The 27,762-nt window shown below is 38.6% G+C and overlaps 1 protein-coding gene across 8 annotated transcripts in view; it reads right to left on the reverse strand.

The window, feature by feature from the left end:
• TRPS1 (transcriptional repressor GATA binding 1) overlaps positions 1-27,762 on the reverse strand; it is a 214,345-nt gene that overhangs the window by 148,472 nt on the left and 38,111 nt on the right. For 5 of the 8 annotated variants that reach the window (XM_039548296.1, XM_039548295.1, XM_019289174.3 and 2 more), the window contains exons 2-5: positions 26,467-26,625; positions 22,548-23,476; positions 9,390-10,519; positions 958-1,561 (exon numbers count right to left, since the gene is read on the reverse strand). In XM_039548296.1, the coding sequence (XP_039404230.1) occupies positions 958-1,561; positions 9,390-10,519; positions 22,548-23,476; positions 26,467-26,503 (2,700 nt within the window). In that variant the 5' untranslated portion in view covers positions 26,504-26,625. The remainder of the gene's footprint in view (positions 1-957; positions 1,562-9,389; positions 10,520-22,547; positions 23,477-26,466; positions 26,626-27,762) is intronic. The other 3 variants (XM_039548299.1, XM_039548297.1, XM_039548298.1) reach the window with 3 other exon arrangements.

Here is a 27,762-nt window from a genome sequence, read left to right on the forward strand (position 1 = left end):
AACATTTATCTTCCTTTTTGTCTTTTTCTGATGTGTTACACTAATGGATGCTATGGTTATAAATGCTGCTACAAAAGACGATAAAGGAAACCAGCAGATCATCACTTCCATTCTAGTGAGCTTTGTCTGCAGACTGACTGCTCCTGTGGCAAGTAGCTATAAATTCAGATAGAGACCAGCTCCTGAAAACATGTGATGACTTCAGGAGAAAAGCATTTATTTGTCTCCCTGTTCAGCTCCTCAGAATGTCAGAGCTTTTCTAACCTCAGTTTTTTCTACAGTGGGAAAAACACACCTTGATGGATGGGAAAGTTCCTTGTATATAGATCCTTTTCTTTTTAAAAAAAATAGGAATTATTTGATGTGACAAATATTTGCCTTCTCTTATCACGTGAGATCTTTTCTTTTCTTTTTATTTTGCTTCCAAGGCAACCAGACAAGTGTCAAAATTTGTATATAATTACATTGCTTCACAAAAAAGGGTTACTTTTTATTAATATTTAACTCACATTTCATATTCTAAGATATGTAGTAATATGAAATCCTGCTTAAGTGCAAACTGTCACACCACCACAAAATTTAAGAGGTGATTAGTTGTTTTAGTGTAACAGATGTGCAGCCTTCTGGGGTTCTAAACATCCCTTCCTCAAATGTATCACCAACCTGCACAATTAGCAGGGATGATTAAACAAAATTCAATCAGAGCTAAATAGCAAAAGCCGAAGCTTACTAATACTACATCAATATATAGATTGCTTTATGTGAACACCTTGGTAAATTCACCTGCCAGTTTGGCTCTACAAATTCGAGTCTTTCCTTGCCTTTTTTTTTTTGTTTCCATGCACTAAAAGAACCCCAACCACATCAGTCCAGACCTAAAGAAATCATTTGCATGGCCAATCAAACATAACACATATGCAATAATAAAAAGCAAGAGGGGGAAAAAAAGTTTCCTACCCGTAATAAGGACTGGGATTCGTCCTTTGCCTTCCCGTCCCCGGATCCAGAGTAGGGCTGGGTGAGCTGCCCGGCTTTCTCTGCTGCTCCGGCTGGGACACTCTGCAGGAAACCCTTGCTCTCCACTGCCAAGCCATAAATGGGCCTCGCGAGATGGGCAGCTTCTACATTTGGACTATCCCTTAAAGGCTTTGGCTGCTCTTGACCAACAGACACTGGGGTCAGTAAGCCTAGACTGGTCTGTGTGTATGATGGGCTCCCCCTCAAAACGTCTGTTCCTCTCCAGGACACATTGCGAAGATCATCACTGGGACTGTCAGTCCAGCCTTTCTCCTTGAGCACTTCCTTATCTTCTATCTTTTCCCTCTTCACTATGCTGTCAGATATGGGCTCTCCTATTTTGGGATCTGGATTAATCAGACTGTAGACCTTAAGGTCAATTTTTGGCTCTTCCTTGATAGACGAAACGGCATGACTGTCCTCCCCATTGGCTGTAGTGATGTCCATTTCCTGACAGTGCACAGTGTTGAAGTGCTCTAGTAGTGACTGAGTGTCAACAGCTGTGAAGCTGCACTGACGGCATTTGTAGCAGTTGTGTACTCGCCTGGAAGAAAACAAGAAGCAGATTAACAGGAGAGTCACCCCTTGGCCTTCCCTCTCACAGTGGTTTTACCTACCAAGATTAAGAAAATAAATCAAACTTACACTATGACCCTCTAAATAAAGCAAGCAGGTTTACTTTGGTGTCTTATACAACAGGGCAAAAATACTGCTGATTTTTCCCCCCATGCCTTGCAATGGCCTCTTATCGTGCCTTCACATTCCACTGCCTTATTCTAAACTTCATAAAATTTTCACCGGGATTTTGTGTTTTTCCTCTTCAGTTTTCTGCAATACACTTTTCACTCTCTACTGCAGCAGAAACACTAAAAAAAAAATGTATTTTTCAAACAAAATCAAATAGAAGAGGATAGTTCTCTTGTTATTAAAAAAAACCCACTTCATATAATACAGATGTACGTTAGAAAGTTAAACTGTTTTAAAAAGTCCTTTACTTTCCACCAATTCCATATACTTTTGCTTGACAAAGATGATTTTGAATGGAGCTCTGGTTAACTTATGGATAAGAATACACTGAAGGACAGAAGGTTCTACACAACAGACAGTAGTGTTTGGTTTTCCACAGACATTTTAACACAACTTAAAAAGATGCTGTTCTAAAGAAAAAGCACAGGCTGCGTCACTGCGAACTGCATTTCCTGTCACATACAGAAATTCTTTGGTAGGAGCTGTGGAGCAGTGTGGAATAACACGCCTTCCTGTTTTTACTCTAAAAGCCTATAAAAAGTACTGCATTACTAAATTATGTAAAGCATATGTTGCTACATGAGAACAACATGTTACCCCCTTACTGTATCTATCATAGGAACAGAACACTGTTTATGAGTTCTCTAACACCATTATGAATAATTGTTTACAGTCCAGGAGTGGTCAGAGCCCTTTATCAGGCTCCGGGCCCCACTGTGCCCAGCATCCTACCAATGCAGAGCAAAATATCATCCCTGCCCTGCAAAATGTACAGAATTCTACAAGAGCTTCTCCCTGCAGACATGCTCACACATCCACACCCCAGGCATTCAGAGTCACAACAGTGCCTTTAGCCAAGCTAAAAGAAATGAGCCTTTCACTATTCACACTGGACATAACTTGTATGAGAAATCTGTTACTGCCCTGACAACTCCAATTGTTACAATTAATTCTTTTAAGGCCGAATCTTTGTCTCAGTGAAGTCGATGGCAAAACTCCCACTGACTTCAGTAAGAGCAGGATTTGGCTCTTGGTGCATCTGTAGAATTGGAATGATACACAAAATGTCCCTTTTAGACTACGATAGTTTAGAAGGGACAACTTGCCAAACTTATTAAACCCCCTTGTCTTCCTTCTCTCCTTTTGTTGGAAAAACAAACCATATGTTATTTATATTGTCTGATTTTCTTGCAGTTGTGTCAGCACACAGACATGAGTACACATTCAGACTCAAGCTTTTCAGCCCTTGTGCAGTATCAGTTTTCTTTTTGTCATTTTCTGTATTTATATTCATTTTAAGGGACTAGATGGGCTTGTTCCATTATGCAAAAAATAGATTTAGTTATTCTCCTCACAGCCTTATGGCAACAAAATCTACTTGTGGGAGAGCAAGCTGTGGGTTAAAATCCTGTTCTGGCTGTGTTCCTTTTCCTTCATTCTACAATTGTGTTTTATTAAAATCAGCTTGTCTCTCAATGCGACACTAATATACTCTCTCTTGCAACTTAATTCTTTTCTAAACCAAGCTTAATTCTCTTCTGAACAAAAAAAAAAAAAAAAAGTGCTATCTGATCAAAACTATTTTATAAATACAAAAAGCCAAGTTATAAAGAGGGTCAGCCCTGTAAAGGTGGGATACCATCAGAGAAGTCCAAGTTAGACAGGGGCTAGTTATCTTAAAAGCCAAGCGAAACAAGACACCATTTGGGGCTAATGGCTCAACCACATACACTCCCCATGTGAAAGTTTATCAATCCTTTGGGACGCTACTTAGCCCTAAGTGTCTCTTGTTTAACTTGGCTATTTCGATAGCTAACCCCCTTCCTAACTTGGCTCTCATCTACAGATATCACACCTCCAAACAGCTGATCTTTTTCTGCCGAACTTGTCTTTTTTTAATTTTCCATTCCACACTGGCTAAATGTTTTTGATCAGCAGCCAGATACACCACACTTCTGAGGACACAAATAAATGCTGAATATTAGATGCAGTTGTAACTACATGGCTGAGGCCCAGCTAAAATCACCTTTTTTACATTAAAAGTCTGTTAATTTAAATTATTTCTAATTGGTTCAAAGACAGTCATATAAGCATTCCTTTATTCTTCTATGAGACTGTGATAAGCACTGATATGGAAAAAATGAAGACAAACTTCAGTAGATAGAAATCCAACAGACTTTTTGTTTCAAAACATACACTTTTCCAGTACACATTAAAAATCTGCCATCAACATTATAAATCTTCATACTTCACATGGGTTTGTCCTGCGTATTATTCTATCCCCAAGCTCCAAAACGTAAGCTAAAGTTTGGAACTGTCCAATGCAAGTCACAGTCCCAAATAATAAAATAGTAACTATCATCAGCTATTAGAGAACTTTTGAAAGTTGGAAACTTATTCTTTCCCAGAACAAGGCATAAAAAGAAAATGTTTTCTTCTCAGTTTTCAGTCTACCCTGACAGCAAGCAGGGAAACAAATTGGCCATGTTTCATTTCTCTTTTACTAGAATTTAAGCCTATTTTATGTTTCTAAAAGCAAAAGTTACATCTAGAGTTGTGTACAAAGATCTTCAAGGCTAAGCAACAGAATTTTTAAAATTCCAATTTGCAAAGTACACAAGAAGCACTCCTGTGCATTACCTCAAAGTTACACTTTACAGCTAAACTACATCTGAAAACCTACAGCTATACCATCTGAAACTCTGAATTTGTCTGGTGCAATACTGTGTGCTGGTACAGAGCTACTCTAAGAAGAGGAAAATCTTGCGATGGAAGAAAGTGATGTAAATGAAGAAGGAAACAGCACTCTCCCTTCTATGTTATTGTTTATACAGCTGTCAAGCAAACTAACAGCAGGTTCAAGCCATAAACTGGCATTATCTGCAATATGGCACTGGGCTGGCAATGTCATCCCATCCACTGATGTCACTTAACATTATTATTTTCACTACAAAATAAAGCAAAGACCTGATTATTTGTGGACATTGAAATATTTACAGCCCAATCCCAAGATTAAATATCAAGAAATTCAGGCAAAACCTTTGCTACACAGTTATGTTCTGAGAATTTAAAAAATCTTATCATTATTTGCACTGAAAAGTACTTGAATTCGGTGCTATAAGATGCAAGAATTGGGTGCTGTAAAATACAAGGATTTTCCCTCGCAAAATCTTGAAGTTGGAGAGATTAGAGGGTTGGGGTTTTTTATGGATTTAATGTTCTTTATTTGAACTTCCTAACAGGCTGCAATACTCCCAACCCTAGCCAGTTGTTAATTAAGTCTTGTTGACATACTTCTAACTAGTCTGAAGTATTACAAAACACCATCCTCTACAAAACAAGTAATTTTTTTTTTAATTACCTGAAGACAGTCCTAGGCTCTAGGGCATAGAAAATATTCTGGAAGAAGGTATGGCTGTCATATCACTTCCATTTTTTCGCATGTTTTATTTTAATTATGAATATAATAATTACTATCATTTCTCATGAAGAAACAGGTTTATAAGAATGTTAACTTTTTGGATGGGTGCTGCACTCAAGCTTGTGGGGAAGGAAAATATTCAGAAGAAAAGACAGCAAAGTAAGCAAGAAAATTCAGTGTAGTGTTAGAAAGGAGAGGAGACAGGGCAGAGTGGAGAGCAAGACTGAGATCAAAGGAGAGCAAAAGCCATTGGCAAGAGCAAACAAGTTCAGAGCAGTGAATTAAGGTGTCAGGAGGATGGAAAAGGCCCTCATAGCTGCTGCTATTGTTCACCGAGTGAAGGCTTCTGCTCTGCTGTAAAATCCAGAACTGGTGGGCCTCAATTTACATTTTTGCCCTGAGTTTCTTCTCTGGGGGAAGTGTCCCAAAGGCACCACATTTCCTTAATCTGCACACCTGAGACCTTGCTCTGGCTTCTTCTGCCAGAGAGTCTGAGGGTCAGTCCCAAGACCCCTGTCCCCAACACCTCCACCCCTGAGCTGCAGCCTGGGTGCTGGGAAGACATAACCCCCAAGCACCCCTTTGCCTTTTGCCCCCCTACCTCCTTTATCTTTGAGAGGTAAGGAATTATTTAATTAACTCAAAATTAATTTCTTAACAGAACCTTTCATAACTGATGTCATCCACATTTTCAAAATAATTTATTAGAAAAATGATTCTACACTATTGCCAAAGCTTTTATTTCAATTGAGTCTTTATATTTTCATATTATATTTTGTAGTTTAATGAATCACTATCCTACCTTCTTTTTAAAAAGAAGTTTTGAGGATTTTTCCGCATAGCATTTCTAATTTTAACTAGCACCGATCAAATGCTTTCTGTCAAATAAGGTTTTACATGAAAATTTCTACCTTTTGCAAAAATGCAGTTTTGAAAAAATTTCCAAAAAATGCATTGTTTTCTCACGTTTTAGCAAAATTAAAAAAAAAAAAAAAGAGGTACTTCTGCAAGAAGCCGCTTTGATTTTAAAAAATCAACCAAAATGAATTATTTTGGAACAAGCAGGAAAATAATCTCTAGACTAAGTGAAACAACATGCAAAATTTGCCCAAATACTCAGTTTGATTTTTATCTAAATTAAAAGTGTTGGCATCTTCTGGCTCATCAGAATACCAGGCAGTTTTGAGAAAAAACTAAGCTTCACAATGAACATAAAGAGTATCTGATTCCTCAGAGGTATAATGGAAGATGAGTAGTAGCAAAATTAGTGGAAAATGGAGGAAAATAAATCTTCTAGGGATTTATTTCAGTAAGCACATTTTTGTGAGGTTTAAATACAAGTTAACTCAAATGCAGTGTGATTCATTGACTTCAAATTTAACTGAACAGCTCTCAAATAATCATGTCAAGAAATACTCAATGAGCGCTAAGTGTAAGTATACATTTTTGTAAAGAAAACTTGGGAAATACTGCTTTTGCAAATTCTAATACTGTTGCAAATACATGGCTGCGAAGGAATAACACTGGGACATACAAAATTTTTTAGCCAGGAATACATAGTGAAATTGTAGATGTAGAGCCAAAAGGAAGCAAAATAAATAATAAAATAAATTAAGCATGTTGTTCAGACATATTACTCAAAAATGAAAATAATGCAGACAAAAAATACTTTAATCAAAATATGTAAGTAGCATCTAAAGCCAACACTGATACTCCAGATTATCAAGGCTAAATCTGAACATGTGAACAGCAGAACAGTTTCTTCCACCACATTAATGTTTAGTATTATGTTTACTATTAAAACCCATTCAGCTCCTTATTATATAAATGAAGAGGTTTTAGAGACATGCACGAGTACAGGATTTTAAATACATCAGATGTACATAATGTGTGGCATAAAAGCATTGAGACAAATTCTGATTAAGAAACAGAGAAGGCCAGTTGGATGCGAGCTGACTACATTAGCATGTTTCTGTGTAGCAACTAATGCTACTATTTTATAGATGTTCGACTTTTTACAATCTGAACTATCCTCTATCTTTAGTTCCTAAAATACAAAAAGGCAAAGAGAACACGTGATACATGCCAGACTTCTACTAAAAAAAAAGGCCTGATAATAATAATAAAAATAGACATTATAATGTCTCAAAAGTCTTAGTTTGATAGAGTGAAAACTAGGTTTTACATAGAAAAACAATAAAACCTGCTGTGTTCACCATTACAGAGCACCTACCACAAACTGAACTAACTTATGTGATTTCAAAAAAGATGCACAGTGGGGGAAAACAGCAGCAGTACAAGTAGAAAAGAAACAAAATTCAAATTATCAAGGGGGAAGTACAGGAGAAAGGGAAAGAAGCTGGCAGTTATGGGGACATTGTACTTTGCTTTAATTACACAGCATCCTCAGAGTACTCAGTAATGTCAGAGACTGGGGTTAACAGAATACGTTGTTCGAGTGTTTTAAACAAAATAGCCTTAGACAAACAACTTGAAACTAAAATGCTTAAAGTGTATCTCTTGATTTTCCAAAGTGCAGTTCCTTGTGACTACTGCCAGAACTGCAGGGTGCTGAGCCCTCTGAAGGAGCAGCTACAACTACCCCATCTTAGACTTAGCACTTAATTTTGAAAGTCATGGCTTCTCCTTTCTTGGGAAAAAGGATCTTAGCTTGGCATGCTTGTTAAAACTTAAATTACCAGCTGCAGCAAAATAAAAGGTTGGGTTCTTTCAGTAAAGGAGCCATTTCAATCTTCCAGTTATTTAACCACTAAAAAAAGATCATGCCATGCCCCAGCAGCGGACAAAGTGCTGCCTATGGAGTTCTTCAGCATGGCTCAAAGCTGTTATAATAATGCTTGGAACTTAGATACCACTTTTCATCTTCAAAGCAGTTTACAAACATTAACTAATTAATCCACACAACATCCCTCAGGCCCACTTGGATCAAAAATGGGGAACTGCATGCTGGGACCTGAATCCTCTGTGGGCCCTAGCTCCAAATTAAAGATGAGCAATCTACTCTTTTTTTTTTTCCTAAATAGACTCCTGATATATTGCCAATGCAGCCCTCTGTTGGGCAACATTTGGATGCCCCCAGCTTTAATCTCTATTAAAGTATCATGCCCCAGTCTGCCTTTGTTAATTTTGGATGTCTTGGAATCTATTAAACGTGGCACAGTTTCTTGAGCTTTTAACAAAGCTTTAGCTTTGAAAATGCATCTTCTTTTGTCTTCATTCTAGCTGGCTTCCAGACAAAGATCTTTTAGATGAGATAGATACTGAAGTTTTCCGTTGTTGTTGACGCATTAGCCTTAACTATTAACATATTCAGCATGATTTTCTAATATTTAACATTGCTTTTGCAGTGGCACATAACTGTTGCTCTTTACAAAGTCTAGGAGCCAGCTCCTCCTCTGATGCAAAATGGACTGCCAGTTTACAACAGCCCAGGAACTGACCCAAGAAGTTTAGCAGGAACTTGGCTGCTACTATGACATTGTGTCAGACTGAGTCAGGAGACTGGCCGTGTCCACCTCCAAATAGGAACATTAGCACTTAAAATAAATAGAATGACACTGTAAACCAGCAACACGAAAATAAGCATCTGCAAAAGGATCTTGGGGAATGACATCAACAGACAAAAGAGTGTCTGCTCCCAGTGGGAAACGAACACCAAAACAGCAGTGGAATGCTCTTAAACTAATTATTCCATTGCTGGACTTGGGAATGGAAAATACTACAAAAAGGTAGTACATTGAAGCACTGCTATGGCGCATAAAGAGTTCACAGTCTATCTTGGAAAGTAAAGTCATTCGTGCTCCCTGACTGAATGAAGATGCCACCTTTCTCAGAAAAAGCCTAAACTAAAATAGTACATATAGTACCTACAAGATTCTGGGTGGAAAATGGCTGACCAAACCTCAAATGTGCTGAAACTTCAACATCTGCACACCAATCCAGATTTCTCTCTCCTTTGCACAGGTTTAAATGTATAATTAAATCCACCAACTTAGCTGGTGGTTTTCCAAAACAAAGTGGATGTTGGATTGGACTCTGGCTGTAAAGATTTATATCTATATACATTCTTATTTTGATTTCCAGTTTCCTCAAATGTTTGAGGAATGGTGACATTTAATTAAGAAACTATGGGAGGGCTGTTTGTTTGGGTTCCAACCATTAATCATTTGAAACTTCACTGTACCTGTAGTGTCGGGAAATCTCTTCTTCCACCTGGGTGGTAAAGTCACATTTGGTACATGAGTGTTCTTTGTTCTCCTTGAGTGTCAGCGGCCCCTCTGCCCCTGGGAGGGCATTTGTTTCTGGTTTAACATCAGACGCTTGGCCTTCGTGTGCATTCTCATAGTGGAGCAGGAGAACGTCCACATCGGGAGTGGAGAATGAGCACTGATGGCACTGGTGTTTGACTCTAGAGCTTCCTGTCACCCCTGGAGACAGGTGCAAAAGCAAGAGAGCACAGTGGGAACAATTACTTTTTCTGCAAGCAAATGGGTAAGTAATTTCTCCAAGGTGCTTTTCTGGGCTGCAGAGGCCTCGGGGACAGAACTGACAGTGCTTAATGGTACATTTATGAATGTTGTGTAGCTGCTGATAGTGACGGAGAAGTGGGCCCACCACTATTACATCTGGGCCATGGCTCTTTGAGTACCTAAAGTCACAGAACTGACAGTTGTAGCTTGTCACCATGCTGTCCTCTGCTCCTTTGCTACTCAAGTCTTTCTTTTTTGCCACACTCGCACCCTTTTCTGTCTTTGTCACTAACTCCCCATCTGCATTTTTGGCTAGATCATTCTGGTTAATGACAGATCCCCTAGAAAGCTTATCATTCAGATCTGGGTGAAGGCTTCCTGACTGGCTTCCCCCATGCTGTTTGCTGTAATGTTCTAATAGTTTCAAAGAGCTGGACGATTCACAGCTGAAACTGCAAAATTTACACCAGTAGTAACTGGTTGTATCGGTACCATTTTGTCTAGAGGAATCTATTGGCTTGATGGGCACCGAATATCCAACTGGCGTATCATCTCCTGCTTTTACAGTGATTCTGTCTTGCCACTTCCCCAAGTCTCCAGAATCACATGGTCGAAGAGTAGGACTGGATTTATTGGAGTTTTTCTCTGAAGTTTTACCAGAATCAGAGGAGGGAAGGGCTGCTTTCATTTTGTTTGGGTGAGTCTGTAAGAAGTGTTGCTCTAGTTCAGTGGAAGAGTTGCCCATGTAGGTGAAATTGCAGAATTTGCAGCGGAAGTACTTGGTGTTGCCTTGGCAATCTGGAGTTTTCCGCCCAATTCCAATAAAGGTTCCACCTAAAGTAACCTGTGAATAAAGAATAAGATCATTTTAGCTCCACTGTAGATTTATTCATATAGCAAGGAGTGGGAAGGGGGGAAACAGAAACAGAGAGCAACTGATTCATAAGCCTCTTTCATTAACCATCGCCACCATTTTCATTTGTACTACTATAGTAAGATATCGTACATATACCCTCACATATTTAACCTTGGTTGATGAATATTTTTAAATGTTTCTCATAGCTCAATATATATTCCATATGAATAACAAATACATTGATTTGCAGAGACTGAGGCACACGTACACAAGATGATCTTAGTGCTGATAGGACTGTTCCTTCCTTCACTATATCACTGAATAATGTCATTGATAGAAGATCCAGTCATCAGTTCCCGTATCTCTGAACCCTTTGACAGCAGACTTTCCTGGGAGTCTATATGAGGTGTGGAAGAAAAGAACTGACCCTCAGTCTTTTGACTCAGATGCTTTAATAATTTTCATGCTTTACAGTCAAAGAGAATTGCTTTTTAAATTCAAGCAAACAAAAATTAAACTTCAAATAACACATTCAGTTTGCTGCGTCAGAGTATGACCAATTCTTACAAAGATCATTCCTACAGGAGTATCCAGTATCCACCAGGATGCCTTTTCACAAAGCCATAGTGGCTGATGTCTCAAACAAAGGCAGCTTTCTCAAGGATTACTCACTGCAGACATTCTCCAAGGAAATCTTCTGTTCCTCTCGTGCACAGAGCTCAATTTAGTAAAACAAGGATGGAAAAACTACAGCAGAAAAATGGCATGTGGCAAAGAAAACTACCACACCCAAGTCCATGACATCACTAATTACACACACAAAAAAATAAGGTAGGTCTACTTAACTGTTCTCATGATGTCTGAGCAAAATGCTCTGCAGGAAGGGAAGAAGGCTTCCAGGGCTGATGTTATTAATGCCTTCCCAGGAGTGTACCACACCTGCCCCTGACATCAGAGGGAGATTTGCTGCTCCTGTACAACTGGTTTGAAGGCCAAATAAAGAATCTCTTGATAAAAATGTCACCACTGCATAGCTTCTTTTCCTGAGTAGCAAATAGTGTACAGCATCCAGAAGATAATTCCCAAAATCCACAGACATTGACTCCTCTGCCATAACCCAGTCTACACCACATGGGCAGACATGGGTGGAAGCTTCCTTGTGACACATTCTCAATTTCTACACCCAGAAGATGTCTTATAGGGAATAGAAAATTCAGCCTTGCAGGGTTTGATTTTCATTCTCCCAACCAGTAAGTGTATTACTACATTTCTGCAGGATTCAGTTCTAATGCATTAGGCAAACGGTGTAATTATTTTTCTTCTCCTCAACAGTTATGCCACAAAGATAATGTGATCACTGCTCATTCAGTATCACACCAAATGGAAAGACTCAGACATACAGAGAGCATGAAATGTAAACATTTTTAAATGTATATAATATAAATGCCTTTTAGCCATTTAGCTCAGAGAAGGAAATGCTGTCCTTTGTATCTCATCAGAATTAAGCATGTATAGTGAGGCAATGAGTTACTAAACCACGACATAATGAGCTGCTGCTATTCAGCCTCCAATTCTTTTTTTTTTGTTTTTTTCCTTAAGAAAGCAAAATCCCCATGCACTAGTTAAAACTTTTCTTTAAATAAACTGAAAATGGCTTTCTGTTTGTTTAGGAAACATATCTCATTAGGCATGGTGAGTCAGGCAGCCAAATCAGTAGGATTTAGCTGTAATAACATTGTCACTTTTAACTGGGGCTCCACATTCTGCTATCAAATTATGAACTTGATTTTGAAGAGGTTCTGTGGAAGAGAGATGTTTAACATGTCTGCTGCAGTGGAGAAGTTACATCCCTTTATTTATTTTATGGCAAGCAAGAATTGGAGACAAAGCCATACTAAGCCTGATCCAACTGACAACAGTGGGATCTGGGCCTGCTCTCCAGCACCTGGCACTTTAGATCTCCATCCACTGCATTATTTCAATGTTCAAGGTCTCAGTGGCGTCAAAAGACAACTTACAGAAAGCACTGATGGAATTACAGTAAACAGAAAATAACAACAGCTCACTGCATGATTATATAAGTTGCAAGGTGATCTGGTTTCATTCATTTAATTAGATACATATGTTTGTTCTATGCATGCACAGAAAACTGGCCAAGATGCTTTACCTTAAGTGGCTCTAATGAGTAAATACATTCATTACTCTCAGCTGTCTAGCCAGAGTTACAGATAAACCTATTTTTGCAGACACTGTGTGGATACCAGTTAGAAACTCTGACTGACAATAATCCCAGCTGCTATTCATTGCTAATTACTTTTTTTTCAGAACATTGGTAAAACATATTAGTACTAGCATTTTCTACAGTGGACTGTAAATCACATCATTTCTGTAACTTGTGCTAATCCTGCTTAGTGGTCTACACAGCAAGTTTGTGTCCCATGCTAATACATCCTTCTCTACATCACAAGAGGATAAAGTAGAACTAAATATTCCCACAGTGCTTGTGTTAAGCTCTTGTAATGCGGGAGACACATACAATCTTTACACCACTGGAATGTAATTGATTACCAGTTATTGGCTTGGCATTTCTGTGAATACCTGCCACAATTCAAAATAATTCATTGCATTAGACCATGTATGTGAAAAGTAACTCAAGAACATCTTAATGTTATTACACTCAAAAGCCTCTTTTCACACTAACAAAGCCTACTGAAAAGCCCCATGAAGCTTATCATTCAAAGACAACTGAAGAAACTGGTTTCCATGCAAAGAGTTTGGGAGAAGCACTTAAATGACAGTATAAACTGAATCTGTTTCAGTTTTCAGCCAGCCACATCTGGAAGAAACCCATACATTTGCAGAACTGTTTGGATTCCCACACCTTGCTCAAATCTTGGCCTGACTTTCAGATTTTTCAGTTACATGTTGTATCTCTATGTACAGGCACTAAACTTCTTCACTGGCTATGTAATTGTCCTTAACCTCCTGCTCTCTCTGACCTGCCCCACAAAGAGGAAAAAGAGAAGAAGAAAGTGGAATATGGGTAGATGGATGGATGGATGGATGGACGGACAGACGGATACAGACATACACTTACCCTAGAAATCAATGTCCACTTTTCTATGTGGTACCAGAAGTGATAGATTCTTCTATTTGCTCCCTTATTTCATTCTGATCCCAACAAAACTTAATCCCCTGCTCTGCTCTGGCAGAGTTACATTTCCTTAAGTAGACACTTCTTCCCAACATAAAGAAAAAACTAAACAAAAGCAATGCTAAAATTCTGCAATTCTGTTCTAGCACTGGAGTCCAAAGTAACAGCTGACACAGCTAGTGGCAGTCACAAATACAGCTACAGCTTGTACCAGAAATGTAGGAGCAACTATAGATCAACAGTTCCCTCAACACACAAAGAAGAAAATTAATCTTCACAGTTCTGTTTTTAAAGAGAACCTAACATACAAGTTCAGACTGTGGAAACATGATTTAATTCTTCCCTTCACTGTCACTTGCTTATGAAACTTTATTTCTGCAGCACCTCAACTATGGCATTATAGTTGATATTAATTATTATGCTGTAATAAAAGAAGACATACTAGAATGGGTTCTCTATTCTTGTGCTGGAGGTGGTTGCACTGTTATTCCTTAAAAATCAAAGCCAGGTCTCATTCTGGGATTAAACCGAAATATATTTCACAGTAGGATTTCCATAAACTCAAAACTCTTAATCATTAAGTTTATTCATTAATGGGGAAAAATTGTCAAAATCTGAAGCTCATATGTTCATACAACTAAGCTATCTCCTCATACACCACACACTTCCAAAAATAGCCGGAAGAAGGAGAAAAGATAACATGGTAATTGACAATGTTTCAAGATGTACTTTCTAAAGTATGTTGGCAAGTACTTCAACAAAGCTGTGTAATTGCACTATATGTTTCCAAAAGATATGTCTACATTAATTAGTCAAGACAATGATTTCATGGAATAGATGGACTTGGGCAAAGAGAAGTACTTTCTTTTTTCTTTTTTTCTTAAAAAGTGTGTCTTTGATTTTTATTTTGCCCTTGATCCAAATGCTACCCTATTCTCCCTCCTCCCTTTTCAAAATTCAATCCTAAATTCCATCATGCCAAAGCAGTTTACAAATACGTCTTACAGAAACTGAAAAAAATCACAGAGGAAGAGAAAATTTGCCAGCTCCTGTAATCATGTATTTCACGAAGAAAATGCTACCAGCAGAAACTATATCCACATGAGAAACTCAACCACAAGGTTTACATGCTCAGGGTAAAACTGTCTTTGACCCCTGGCTTCTTCTGCAACTACTGATTAGAATCCATCTGCATTGGAACATCAAACATTAATGAATCTTCTTTTGTTTTTTCTTTCTTACCTGAGTTACATCTTTGGCTAATCAGGAGGTGAAAGGCTCCAGATCCCTTACCAATCTCCTGAGCCATCCAGTCTGCCTTTGCAATTACTCTTAATCTTCTAATCCTAAAGTATTTTCTAATGCTCTTGTTTATGCATTTGCTTTGTGCAATATAGCATCCAGAACATTTTAACCATCCCACATTTATATGAACTTCTTCATGTCATGCAGGCCAGAACAGATTCCTGGCTTTCATGCAAGTTTGTGTAACACCACGCAGTTCTCTAACCTCCTGTATGGAGAATTCACTCCCTCTCACTTGCCCTCTTTCTGCATTTTAAACTAGGAGAATCTTCAGAGTATATTCTTAAAACTATTTACTATACTGTGATTAATTTATAGGTGCACAAATCTATGTTGCACAAGGCAAAAAACTCAGGGTAAACTCCTGGCTTTCTGGGCTGTTCATACTTACCAAAACAAGAAAGCAAACTATTGGATCACATTCATTCGAAGTAAGTGCATTCTTCTTGAGATTTATTCTGTTGCCATTGAAGCCAACACAGTTTTTGTGTCATTAGAATTTTATAAGCATTTTTAAAACAAAGTGACAGAACAATAACAGAACTTAAATTAAGGTCAAGAGACCAGATGTGCAAAACCAACAAAAGAAAGAAACAGAAAATCAAGACTTTAATTTGCTAACTAGTGCTTCTAGACTAATATCTAAAAACCACCATTTCTTCTATTCTTTGTAGATAAAATTACCAGACAGTTCCTTGGCTACTGTAAACTCACACTGACTTACAGGCTTAGAGGCAAACTCGCACTGATTTTTACCAGAAGAAAACCAAGCTGCTTTCCTTCTTCCCCAGGAACTTTATTTTTTGAGCTCTCATCCTTTCTGGAGGCTATCTTAGCAGCTTATAACTTTAAATATAAGCACCAATATTACTAGCCTCACCAACTGTCTTTATTAACCTCTCTTCAAACACTACCAAATATCCCTGCAGTAAGGTAAGGAATATCAACAGATAAACAACTTTGCTTTGAAGGCTGTGAAAATACATCACGAGTTGTTCTACAAACCATCCATCTGAATATTCTAATATTAGTATAGACTACTTCTCACTGAAAGGCAGCTCAAGTAACTTATTTCTGTCACAGACCAAGGCAATGTTCCCAGGCACTTACTATTTAGCAGCTGACATGCTGTAAATCACTGCCTATCATTCTGAAGAATAAACTTGCTAATATCTCCATAGAAGCAAAATAAAGAACTGCTACTGCATATAATCATACAAATCATTGCTTATCAGCTATTGTCAATATAGAAGTTAAATACCTCTTTTATGTGCTTTTTCACATATTTATAAATATGCATGTATGCAGTTGTATATGTATAACGAGCAAATATATGTATACACACAAGCACATGCATATGGACTTATTTATATGTGTGATTTACCACCACCAATTTCTCTACCTGCCACCATTTCTTTTTCATGTCAGTTATTTAAAAGAGACACTGAATCCTGTGCTCCTAAAGGGTGACTCTCTCGAGTGTGCAAGGCAGCCTCCAAGTTTCATCATGACCCAGAAATAAGATTCAAAATAAACAGGTATGCCCACATGCAGGTGCAACACTCAACATAGCTTGATAGCTTTCAGTTTATCAAGAAAGTCCCCAGGGAGAGTCTGCAACATGGCTGACATGAAATACGCCTTGTGCGACATCCACCTTCATGCAAGTTGTGTTCTAGCATATGCTGCAAAACCTAGCGTGGCACAATCTGGTCCAAGAGATCGGGATACATCATACGTAGCAACAGTTGTTCAGTTTATTTAGACCTAATTCCTATATTAGGGACAACTGAGCCTAAGTCAGTGAGACAAACAATAAAAAATTTGGATCCATTTGTCTAACCATTCAAGGAAAATGAAATCATTCATATACATGTTTCTGTTTTGCTTATGTCAACCACTTATGTATCTGTGTCACCTTAACTGATGACAGAGTCAAACTTTAAGGTTTTATTTGCTAATATTACAAAAGAAAATGCTGTACTTGATTAGGCCTCCAGTAATTCTCACCATAGCTGTAAGAGCCCCTTTGGTTTGCCAGAACCACCCAAAATGTAAATTAAAATCTTTATCATGAGAAGTACTGATGATTACATCTGTACCCCTAAAATCCCCTACATTTTTTTTAAGTCTTACCTTCAGGCTTCATATTCAATCAAACTGTTAATATAAGCGTGGAGGATAAAAAGAAGAACCTACAAATAAAATCACTGGTTCTCATTCAGCTGAATCCTAGCTAGACCGGACTTTATACTAGTCACACATGTCTTAACCTGAGAACAGAAAAGATGCCAGAATTCATATACTTAAATCCAGACCACTAAAAACCAGCCATGATGTAACACCATGTAGACACATGGAACTCGCCAGTGATTTATAAAGGATACAAAAGGAAGACCTTTACAGACTCTGTGTGGGGACTTCCACCACTTTCTAGGACACTGAGCAGCCTGCTGGCTGGACATCCAGAAATGCTTTCAGTTGCTGTGAAAATCCTGGAGAAGTCGTTAGCCTTATTCATTATATGTACTCATATATGTAACCAATAGGTCATAGGGGGTGGTTGTCCCCCTCTATTCCGCTCTCGTGAGACCCCACCTGGTCCATCTGGGGATGGGTATCCAGCTCTGGGGTTCCCAGAATAAGGCAGCCACGGACCTATTGGAGTGAGTCCAGAGGAGGCCATGAAGATGATCAGAAGGCAGAAGCACCTCTCCTATGAAGACAGGCTGAGAGTTGGGGCTTTTCAGCCTGGGGAAGAGAAGACTTTAGGGAGACTTTACAGCAGCCTTCCGATACCTAAAGGGGCACAAGAATGCTGAAGAGGAACTTTTGTAAGGGCATGTAGTGATAGGACAGCTTCAAACTGGAAGAGAGTAGGTTTAAACAAGGTATTAGGAAGAAATTCTTCACTGGGAGCATAACGAGGCACAGCAACAGGTTGCCCAGAGAAATTGTGGATGCCCCACCCAGAGATGCTCCATCCCTGGTAGTGTTCAAGGCCAGACTGGATGGGGCTCTGAGCAACCTGATCTACTGGAAGATGTTCCTGCCTGTGGCAGGAGGGTTGGAACCAGATGAGCTTTAAAGCCCCTTCCAACTCAAATCATTCTGTGATTCACATATGACAAAGCATTAGGCTGAGTGGTATAGGACAACTCTAAGAATACTGGTTGTCTAGAACCACAGAGGAAAACAACAGCCGATAACCTCTCATTATTCTGTGGGGTAGTAGATAATGCAGCAATTTATTCCTTTTCTTCCCTCCCTCTCCACCCAGGTGCACTGAAACACAATCAAGAAACTTAAGGATGGCTTTTATCAGTCCATGTTTTTTTCAGAAATTTGTCTTCTTATACGTCTGTCTAGATCTAAAACCATGAAACAATCCAAATCAGAGGACTGGATTTAAAAAAAAAAAAAAAAAAGAGTTTTCTGTAAATTCTGAATCTTTTTAATGGCTGAATAGAAGAGGAGGTAGATCCGTGCCAATAAGCTCCAGAACCAGGGCCATGCTGAGCAGGAAGCACCTCAGAGGTAGCATACACAATATGAATCAACCATAAGAACTGCTGAGCACTGCAGTATGTCTTTATTCATGGCTGCATAAATACCCTTCTCCCTTGGGACATGTCATCTGAAACCCTTACCTGAATTCAGACATTTCTGTCTTTTCTTTGAGGGACACTATTCTCTTTTAAAACATACCAGGAAATGGGGTCATGCTCCCTCTTACACAATAGCCTAATGGCTTGAACACTTGTTCAGGAAACAGGAAAAGTAGGTTCCTTTCCTTGCTCTGTCAGAGGGGATCCAAGCCTGCTTCTTCACCTTCACTGGGCATGTCCTACGCCTTAGCTATAAGCTGCTATATGGAAGACAGCACCTCCAACCTTCCTGTTGAAGCTGTCCCACTTACTCCTCATAAAAAAATTGGGGGTAAGAAAAAAGACTGCCTACTGTCTACTTGCCAGCAACTTGCCTGTCTCCAGACTCTAATATACACATTAAAGAGTCATTAGATCAAACAGAGAGGGAGACTTAATCATACAGCAGCAAAGGCAATAGCTTTCAGCATCATAGCTGTTAACTTAGTCACATGAATTTTATTTTAAGTGAAGTCTTTAGATACAGTGTAAAGGCTACTGCTTTAGGCACATCCACAAAGCCTTACACAGGCTCAAATATCCAGCAAGACAAAGTTGCCTATAGAGATTGATCCATTAACTAAATGTGAAGAAAAAGTAATGGGGGGCACATCAGCAAAAGATCTTTTGTACTCACTTCAAATATTATTTTGATAAAAGCTATAAAGCTGATTAATACATTCCCTGGGAATTCAGAGATGTGATAGTGAATGTTTTCTGAAATCTATAGCAGCAAGAAAGTTAATCTCCCAGAAACTGCTCAGTGATTTTACCCAATCCTATGGAATTTATTATAACTCAATGAACCAAAAACCTTTCAAGAGAAAAATGGGAACAAAGAATACAGGAGATTTTCAACAGAAAATAACATTTTCAAAAAAGACAAAGGAATCTTGCTGGATTAAATATTCATACCAAGTAAAAGTCTGCACAATAGTAGGGCCAGAAAGATTGGATTATTTACACAGTAGCCAGACAAATCCTCTCCAGGTACTACAAAACACAGTCCCACTATTTGAATACCTGTATGTGAAGCCAAACGTATATCCCCAGTTTTGCTGACTACACCCTCTAAAAGCTGCATTTAGGGATGAGAGGGTGATTTTTGGCTGGGGTTGAGGTTTAACTTCACTTCTGTGATACAAGTCCAAAAATGCATTTGATTTCTTTTTCCAAGCCCTCAGCAAATGGACCCCATCCCTAGATCTCTGCAGATAGGACAGGAGATACTGTTTTTTCCTGCACTCCGACATTTTCCCATTGTTTTTTGTTTGCTTTGTTATGAATGCAAACGATGGGGCTCCATAGCATCCCTCACTATTACATATCTTCATATACCATGATCTCCAACCGACTACTGTGAGCCAGATCAAAGTCAGTCATCTTCATTCTCTGCCTTCTGTGCCCAGTTCCGTGGCCTGAGACCGTAAATCTATTGATAACTTCCAGCCCAGCTACAACGGAACAGTTTGCTAACTGCAAGGGGATCAATAAATCAGATCCTAAGCCCAGTCCATTACTACTTCAAGTTCATTACAAAGGGATTATTTTCATTTAGCCCAGTACCTACACAAAATAATATTGTTTACATGAACAAATTATACAGGTTTAGCTCCCTCTCATGTTATACAGGAGTTTGACGGAACTAATTTTAACTGGAGCACCAATCGATACAGTCCCTTGTTGTGGCGGGAGACGTCAGCCATTCAGATGCCTGAGAAAAAATGCTAACCCATGACACCCTCCAAAATGGATACAGGAGTAATATAAACATGTGTGGGTGCAAAGGGGACTTTCAGATGTTCTTTTACTCTGTTTATGAATCTCACAAAGCTGCTCTGAATCAGGAGTGGGGGAGGAGAAAGCATAAAAATATTAATCAGTTACTTATCTTATGACATGTTCTGGATCAACATCTGGTGCGTGTGCAAGTGATGAAGTATGGCATTTGCCACAAAAGCTTACATAATCTTCTATTCCCAAATTGAGCAGGGAAAACTAGCACCCTTAAAAATTAAGTTTCCAGATCCATTTTTTATTTTTTCTTTCAAATAAATAGCCAACGTTTTATAGGCTGTCTGTTCTATTTTGGAAAATGTTTTTCGTCTGAGCAAAGACTGATCTTAAGTAGATTATCTATGGGCTGCTTCCTACCACTTTTTGTCTCCCCTGCAGTATCTTACTGCCAGAGTTTAGTAGACAAGTATAGTCTAGGTTCAGCTGTTTTACTTCTCATTCTATCAGTTCAAACTGAGATAGCTCACACATCTGTTTTATTTCTGAGAGCACTGCAAAGGAAAAGTGTCCAGCTCATTCTAATCAAGCATAAACGTTCCTATAAATAACTAAGGACCTAACGAAACAATTGTTTGGAGGAAATGAAAGTGTGTTTAGAAACTCAAATTCCTCTATACTGTATGCCTGAGCTGTTCCAGTTTGAATGTCTTCCTGACAACATGGATCAGTTGCTCTAAGATGCTGTCCCTGAAGTCAGCAAACTGAAACTATAGCAGGAAATCCAGGTATTAACATCATACTATGTGCTAATTATAAATCATCATTTCACAATTTGACATTATTCACTTCTAACCTCTTTTAACTATATCACGTATTTGCTTTCTAATCAGAGTTTGACAGGAGAGAGTGTCTGACATGAGACAGTGATCTTTTAGTAAGACAGCAGTTCAAAGATTGCAGTTTTTTTGCATAGTAACGACCTTAGTTTGATTTGCTGTTCCACAAAGAAATTGTAGAGTTTCTTTAAAAAGAGGCAAAGTTTAAATCATTTGAAAAGCTTCAAATTCCTGACTTGTTTTCCTGGTTTTGGTTTCTTCCTTGAAGTTAGATGTTAGCCATCTTAACCTGTCTTGCAAAATTTCTTTCCTACGGCTACAGTTTCTGTAAGCATTATTAAATATTTTCACCTTTCTACCTTTTTATTTTACCATACCCTGGGAGTTTTATCTGGTGATTAGTACAATGTTTCCATGTATGCAGTCACTTGAAAATGGATGGACATTTGAGCTTGTATTGTATGCAAACTTTTGGTTTGTTTTTTTCTTAAAATCTGAATTTTTGTGTCATATAAAATACTGAAATATCCTACTGTATCTCTCAGCTCAAACCAAAGATTTTTTTTAAAGCACCATCAATTCTTCTTTTAACTAATTAAATATTAGCTGATAAGAAACTAACAGAGAGTCCACGAAAAACTTCTGAGTTCACTCTTTCATGGTAAAAATAAGATTTTTTTTTTCCCAGCAGTATCTGTAGTTTTTTCCCTACTTCAACTAGATGAGAAAATGACTGAGGCAATAATCCTTTTCTTACAGGCTTACTAACGTGAGGAACAGCATGGATTACTGTTACTTTTTGAAATGTTTTAAATACCCATTGTGTATCCTGTTTTTCTGGCACTAGACAACTTCAGAGCTGCCAAGAGTTGCCATTTATTTCATCTTAATAAAGAATCAATAAGCCAAATCTTGACTCCCAGCAGCTGATAATTTAGGATTACATTTTTAATTTCCAGCTGCTGTCTTTTGTCTATCTGGTTGTTATTTTTCGTTATTATTTGCTCTTTTCTTTCCATGACAGTAAATCCTTCAGATATGATTACCAATTCAGTGGTTTGCCTGTTTGCTGAATAAGATCTCTCACTATTGATTACCGTAACAACTAAATCGTACACAGAAATGTCACTGGTCAAAAACCCAAATACTCCTCTGCTGCACAAGATGCTCAGCAGACCTGCAGAAAGCCTGGCTAAAATAGACCAAAACGGTTCTTAAGGCTTAAGCAGGTTATATATGAGACACACTAATCACATAGGTAGGAAAGGCTTTGCAAGAACTGGCTTTGCATCTGAGAAGGCAGTGAGCAGAAGCAGGGAGGCTGGGAGCATACAAACCTGCACATCGTAAGTCCCATTTAGTAAGACAGGCCTCTGGGAATTGATGTCCTGCAGTACCCCTGAAAGCACAGTGCGGTTGACTTTCTGGAAGTCTTTGGAGTGGCTGAATTGCACCATGTTGTGGAGAGCCAAAATTTTAGTGTCGAGCTCAGCATCCTGCCTGGTGCGGTTGTGCAGTCCTAGGTGGTACTTGCGGAAGTGTTTGATGAGATCTGTGGGGTCGTTCCCATAGTAACCATACCCACAGATGTTGCATTTGAAGTCCTGAAGCTCTGGAGACAGAGGCGCTGTATCTGGGTTATCATTTACCAACAAATCTGCTTTCGATTTGTTCAGCCTTAAACCCCCATCTGAAGGCACTTGTGGGTTTTTTGAGGCCGTGGGGACCGGGCTTGAGCCTTGGCCATCAGTTTGACCACTTTGCACTTGCACTGTTTCATCTGAAGCTTTTGGCGACATCTGATGCTCCTCATTTGTCTCTGCTGCATCTCCTGACGGGGTACAGACCACATCTTGGGTGTCATCTGCATCTGATTTTTGAGGAGACTTCAAGGGCTCACAGATTCCCCCAACAGCTGGAGATGAGAAAGCCAGCATATTTCTGTCTGTCACCTCATCATGAGGGAAGGATGGAACATTTCCTCCCTTATTGTGGCTTTCATAATTGAAGCCAGCCTTTTCACTCAGCACGGAGCTTTTCAAGTCCTTTTTAACACTGGAAGATGGCTCTTGGACATGCATGCAAAGTTCCTCCTTGTTACTTAACTCTGCCGCATCACCCTGGTCAGTGTTTTCTTGCATCTGCTCTGCAGAAAATTCTTTTTTTCTTCCAGACTCTTCACTTTCAGTACCTGTAGACTCAAGGGTCTGTACCTCACCTTCACTAGCAACGTTTCTTAGAGGGGGATTCTTTTTCCGGACCATATCTACCACAGAAAAAGAAATAAGAAAGAAAAAAAGGAGAGAGGAAAAAAAAGAAAAAAAAAACCTATAGGATTATTCAAGATATACAAGATATGTAACAGATTACAAACCTGACACTTTTAAAAGCATTCTGAATTATATGAATACATTGAGTACATCAACTTTTCACAAAATTTTTGTTGATTAGGTTTTTAAACTATGCAGAAAACTTCTAAAAAATTAGCACACTAAGACTGAACTTAACTAAAAAGAGAACTTTAACAAACCTACAGAAACACTTCCATGAGAGTCAGTGAATTGCAGATTTCATTATCTTTTGGGATGATAATGGACTGGCAGAAAGAATTTTTAATTAATGCTTCTTTTAAAATAATTTTTAAAAACTAAGTGGAAAAATAAACTTTTGAAGCCTACTGTTCATACACAGTACAACTACATATAATGTAGCTTTCCAAAAATACACCTGAAAGACATAATCTTAAGAAGAACTTAAACAAGTTATTAGGGAGAAAACAGATTTAGGAGAGTAAGTACTTGAGGTTTCAGAGAAAGTATTTTCCTAAGCAGGTATCAGTTTCTCTATAGCAGAAGTTCCCCCTCCTACTGCCCATAAACTTCAAACAGGATTATACGGATATTCTAGAGTCTGGCCCCACAGCCCATTATTCATGTAATTAGTTCTATTTGCCAAACAAAGAGAAACTAACTTTATTAGGAAACCCGTTGTCAATAAAATTTTACAGGCTTGGATCCAGACATTTGACATCCCTGTGTGGCTGAGCCAGGATCTACCCTGAAAACACCTGGAATCCACATGGATCTAATCAGCCAAACCTTCCTCTGCTCAGTCCTCATTGTAGACATAGCCACTACTGCTAGATCTGCAAGTACACTTCCAGGATCCATTTAAAAAAGCTGAGACAGGACAGCAATAAGGATCAGAGAGAAAAGGGGAGTCTGCCACCAGTGAGTTAGCTGCTCTCTGAACAGGAGAGATTATGGAAGGACAAGTAATCACACTATGCAGGTACTAAGTCAAATTCCTCATCCACTTCACCTTCCCCACCCTATTTAAGACAAAATACATATATGAAACTCCCCTGCTCTCTCCACTCTGTGGTTCTGGATTTGATATTCATCACCAGCTGGTTTGATCCATTTGTGTTCACATGCTAGCTATGGGCAGAAGACAGATGTGCCACAACTTTTCTAAGCTCTTAATCTTTGCCAATGCTGTATTCAAGGATGGATGTTTCTCTTTGCCAAATTGTGTGTGGTCTGGTGGCAGCAGCCTGCAGTACCACACATGAGATGTGAGCTACAGACTCAAGTCTGAGTCCCCATTCCAGCCCAGCCACAGCCGGGCCCTGCAGAGGCACTGGAGATATACATTGCTCTGCCACGGGAGGACCACCTGGTGACTCTGGGAGCAGCACTGATGTGCTCCAAATGGTGCTGTATCCAGACCCTTGAAAGCTGCAGACGACCTTCTCAAAACAGTACTTTGAGAAGCAAGGCTGGGGACAGAGGTTAAAAATAAAAGAACAGGCGTCTGTACATGCTCTTATTTACATCTGCTCCACATGAAAGGGCACTATATGCTCTGTTGATAAAAACAGACAACTTCTTAGGGGAAATGTTCAACTTGTGTCTTGGGCTGGCTTTGTTGTCTTTGTGGTTGAGCTGATCCACAGGCAGCATGGGCTACAGCAAGGCGGGTTTCACACAGAATGCCGGCTAGTGTTACAGAAATTTTGACACTCCGTGTGGCCTTAATAGGTTTCTTAAATGCCTACTGTGATTCCTTACTGTAGAAGACACTTATGGTTGGAACCAAATGTCTTCTCTTTAATGCCAACCACACCTATCAGGGTACGTATGAACTAAATTGTACTTTTTTTTCCCCAATAACTTCTGAACCATGAAGTCACTCAGAACTAAGAGAAAAGAAGTATCTTCTGCTGTGGTAAGAGAACTATTACAATACAGACTCAGCCTACTAAAACTACATGCACACATATATAATTCATGGTATAAATATAGTTGTCAGCCTTTCAGCATTACTACTTCTCTGTGAGTCTCCATGAATGTTCTTGGTTAACACACACACTAAAAATATCTGTGAGCATCTCTGGTAGGTGTTCAGCTAAGTATATATTTTTCTACTGGTTACACGTCCCAAACCATTTTTAAAATAACTTCCGTTTAAATGCAATTCGTGGCAGACGACAGAGAAAGAAGTCCTGACTGCACAGTGAAGAAAAATCAGAAATCGAGAAAGTAAACATCATGACTGTTACCTCAGTCAAAATTAAACAAGACTAAATGCAATGTTCTAAAATGTTTTTGTTACAGATATTTTTGGCAGATAAGGAAAGCTTACAGACTTGCTATCTTTGTGACAACTGACAGAAGAGAGTCAGAAAAAAGGACAGAAAAAAAGTCCCTTTAAAGAAAAGAAAAATCTGGACTGTATACAGGCTAACTGGACAGTAGATCTAGATAGTTTAGTTCTAATTTTCCCAATGTATTTGTGAGTCTGGGTGTTAATGAAGGGGAAAAAAGAAAACTCAATCTCTCTAATGGATACTTCTCATGCAGTATTCTACACTTGAAGAAAGAAAGGAAAGAAGAAATAAGTTGAATTTAAAAGTATTTTTCCTTCTTTTTTTCTTCTAGCTTTTGAAAAGTCATCTGTCATTTATTTGTTTGATATTCACTCAAGGGACGGTAAGAAAAGACACGGGGATTTTTTTGTCGCTGAAATTCCACCACTATCATTTTTCAGAGACATATTATGTAAATAAAACTACATTTGCAATACTCCTAAATTGAAGAAACCATCCCCTAGCAAGTCATAAGTTAGATACAGAAAGAATATAGCCACTCTGAAATTATTATCTCTAAGACAAATAACAGATTGCACAATGTTTTATTGTGTGCCAAGAACGTTTTCGGTTAACAATTTCACTTGAAAAAATAGATCACATACTTGTAAAATCATACCCAGCATTGACTTCATAAGGCATGTGGCTTTAGAGTGCTTTTTACAATTATTAATTCTATTAGTCAACTAGCAGGCGGGCTAATGCAATTGTCTTAGAAGATGCACGGAAGACACAGAAGACATTTTGAGAGCTGATCTGTATATCTGCAAAACAAAACAAAAAAAAAGGTTTTCCTTCCTAAATTATGCATTCAAAATACGGTTTTTACTTAAAAACATTATTATACCTACTGTACATTCCCATGCGTCTATTACTGGGCACTATACAAATAGAGTCTGCTGGTCTCTATTTCCCTCAAACATGAGAAATCCCATAGCTCTCTTCTCCTCAGACACACGTGCTCTTGCACACACATGCACTCACACAAAAAGACAAAAAATTGTCTCAGACGTAACATTCACCGAACACTTAAACAAGTTTTAAGTAACTGCTGAAAATGAGCTGTAGAAAGTGTCTTAAAAATTCCCATGCACCATCATGGGACTGGCCTAATGGGATAGTTAATGGCTTCTAAACAACTGGTTCCATCAGCAGTTTTAAGTTAACCCCTGCTGGCTGCCTTGTGTTCCACTTGAAATGAAATTAGTGGTGTTACTTTTGTTGTTAGCAGGCAACTTCCCACTTCTCTAAAATGCCATTGCAATAGTAAGCACATTTGTTGGGGGCTAGTAAAGAAGCTGAGTGAAGAACAGTCTTTGGGACTGAACTACCTTTTCATCACTGCAAACAGTGATCTGCCCAAAATAAAAGAATTACTAAGCCTGATGTGAATGAAAGGACTTCTAGAGCAGAGGGAATTTTGGATAAGGCCCAAGTTGCAGTACTTGTCTTTGGGCTCTGTACTCCAGGGGTTTGTATCTTATCTTCCTTACACTGAAATTACCTTTAAACCACATGGGGTTTGGAGTTTTTTTAGCTGATATCATCACTCACACTATTTTAAAGTAGAAATAATAATAATAGCTATACGTACTTTCCCTCTAAAACAGCCAAGGCTACTCTATGTTGTTCATACATCTGCAAGATACAGACTTTACTGTTCAACAATCACTCACGTCAGTTTATCCCTGGAAACAAAAACTTCTGCTAAAATCAGTTTGTACTTCAGGATAATGAACTACCATGGTGACTAGTGTACCTCTTAAAAAAAAAAAAAGGAAAAAAATAACCCAAACAAATTTTGGTAATCAATAGTTTTTTAGTGGTGGAGATAATGGCTAATTACCTGCTGATCACCAGCTCCCCAGCAGGTCACTGTTGTTGCTCATTACTTTTACTGA

The sequence above is a fragment of the Corvus cornix genome, chromosome 2 (assembly GCF_000738735.6).
Source record: "Corvus cornix cornix isolate S_Up_H32 chromosome 2, ASM73873v5, whole genome shotgun sequence".
Lineage (NCBI taxonomy): Eukaryota > Metazoa > Chordata > Aves > Passeriformes > Corvidae > Corvus > Corvus cornix.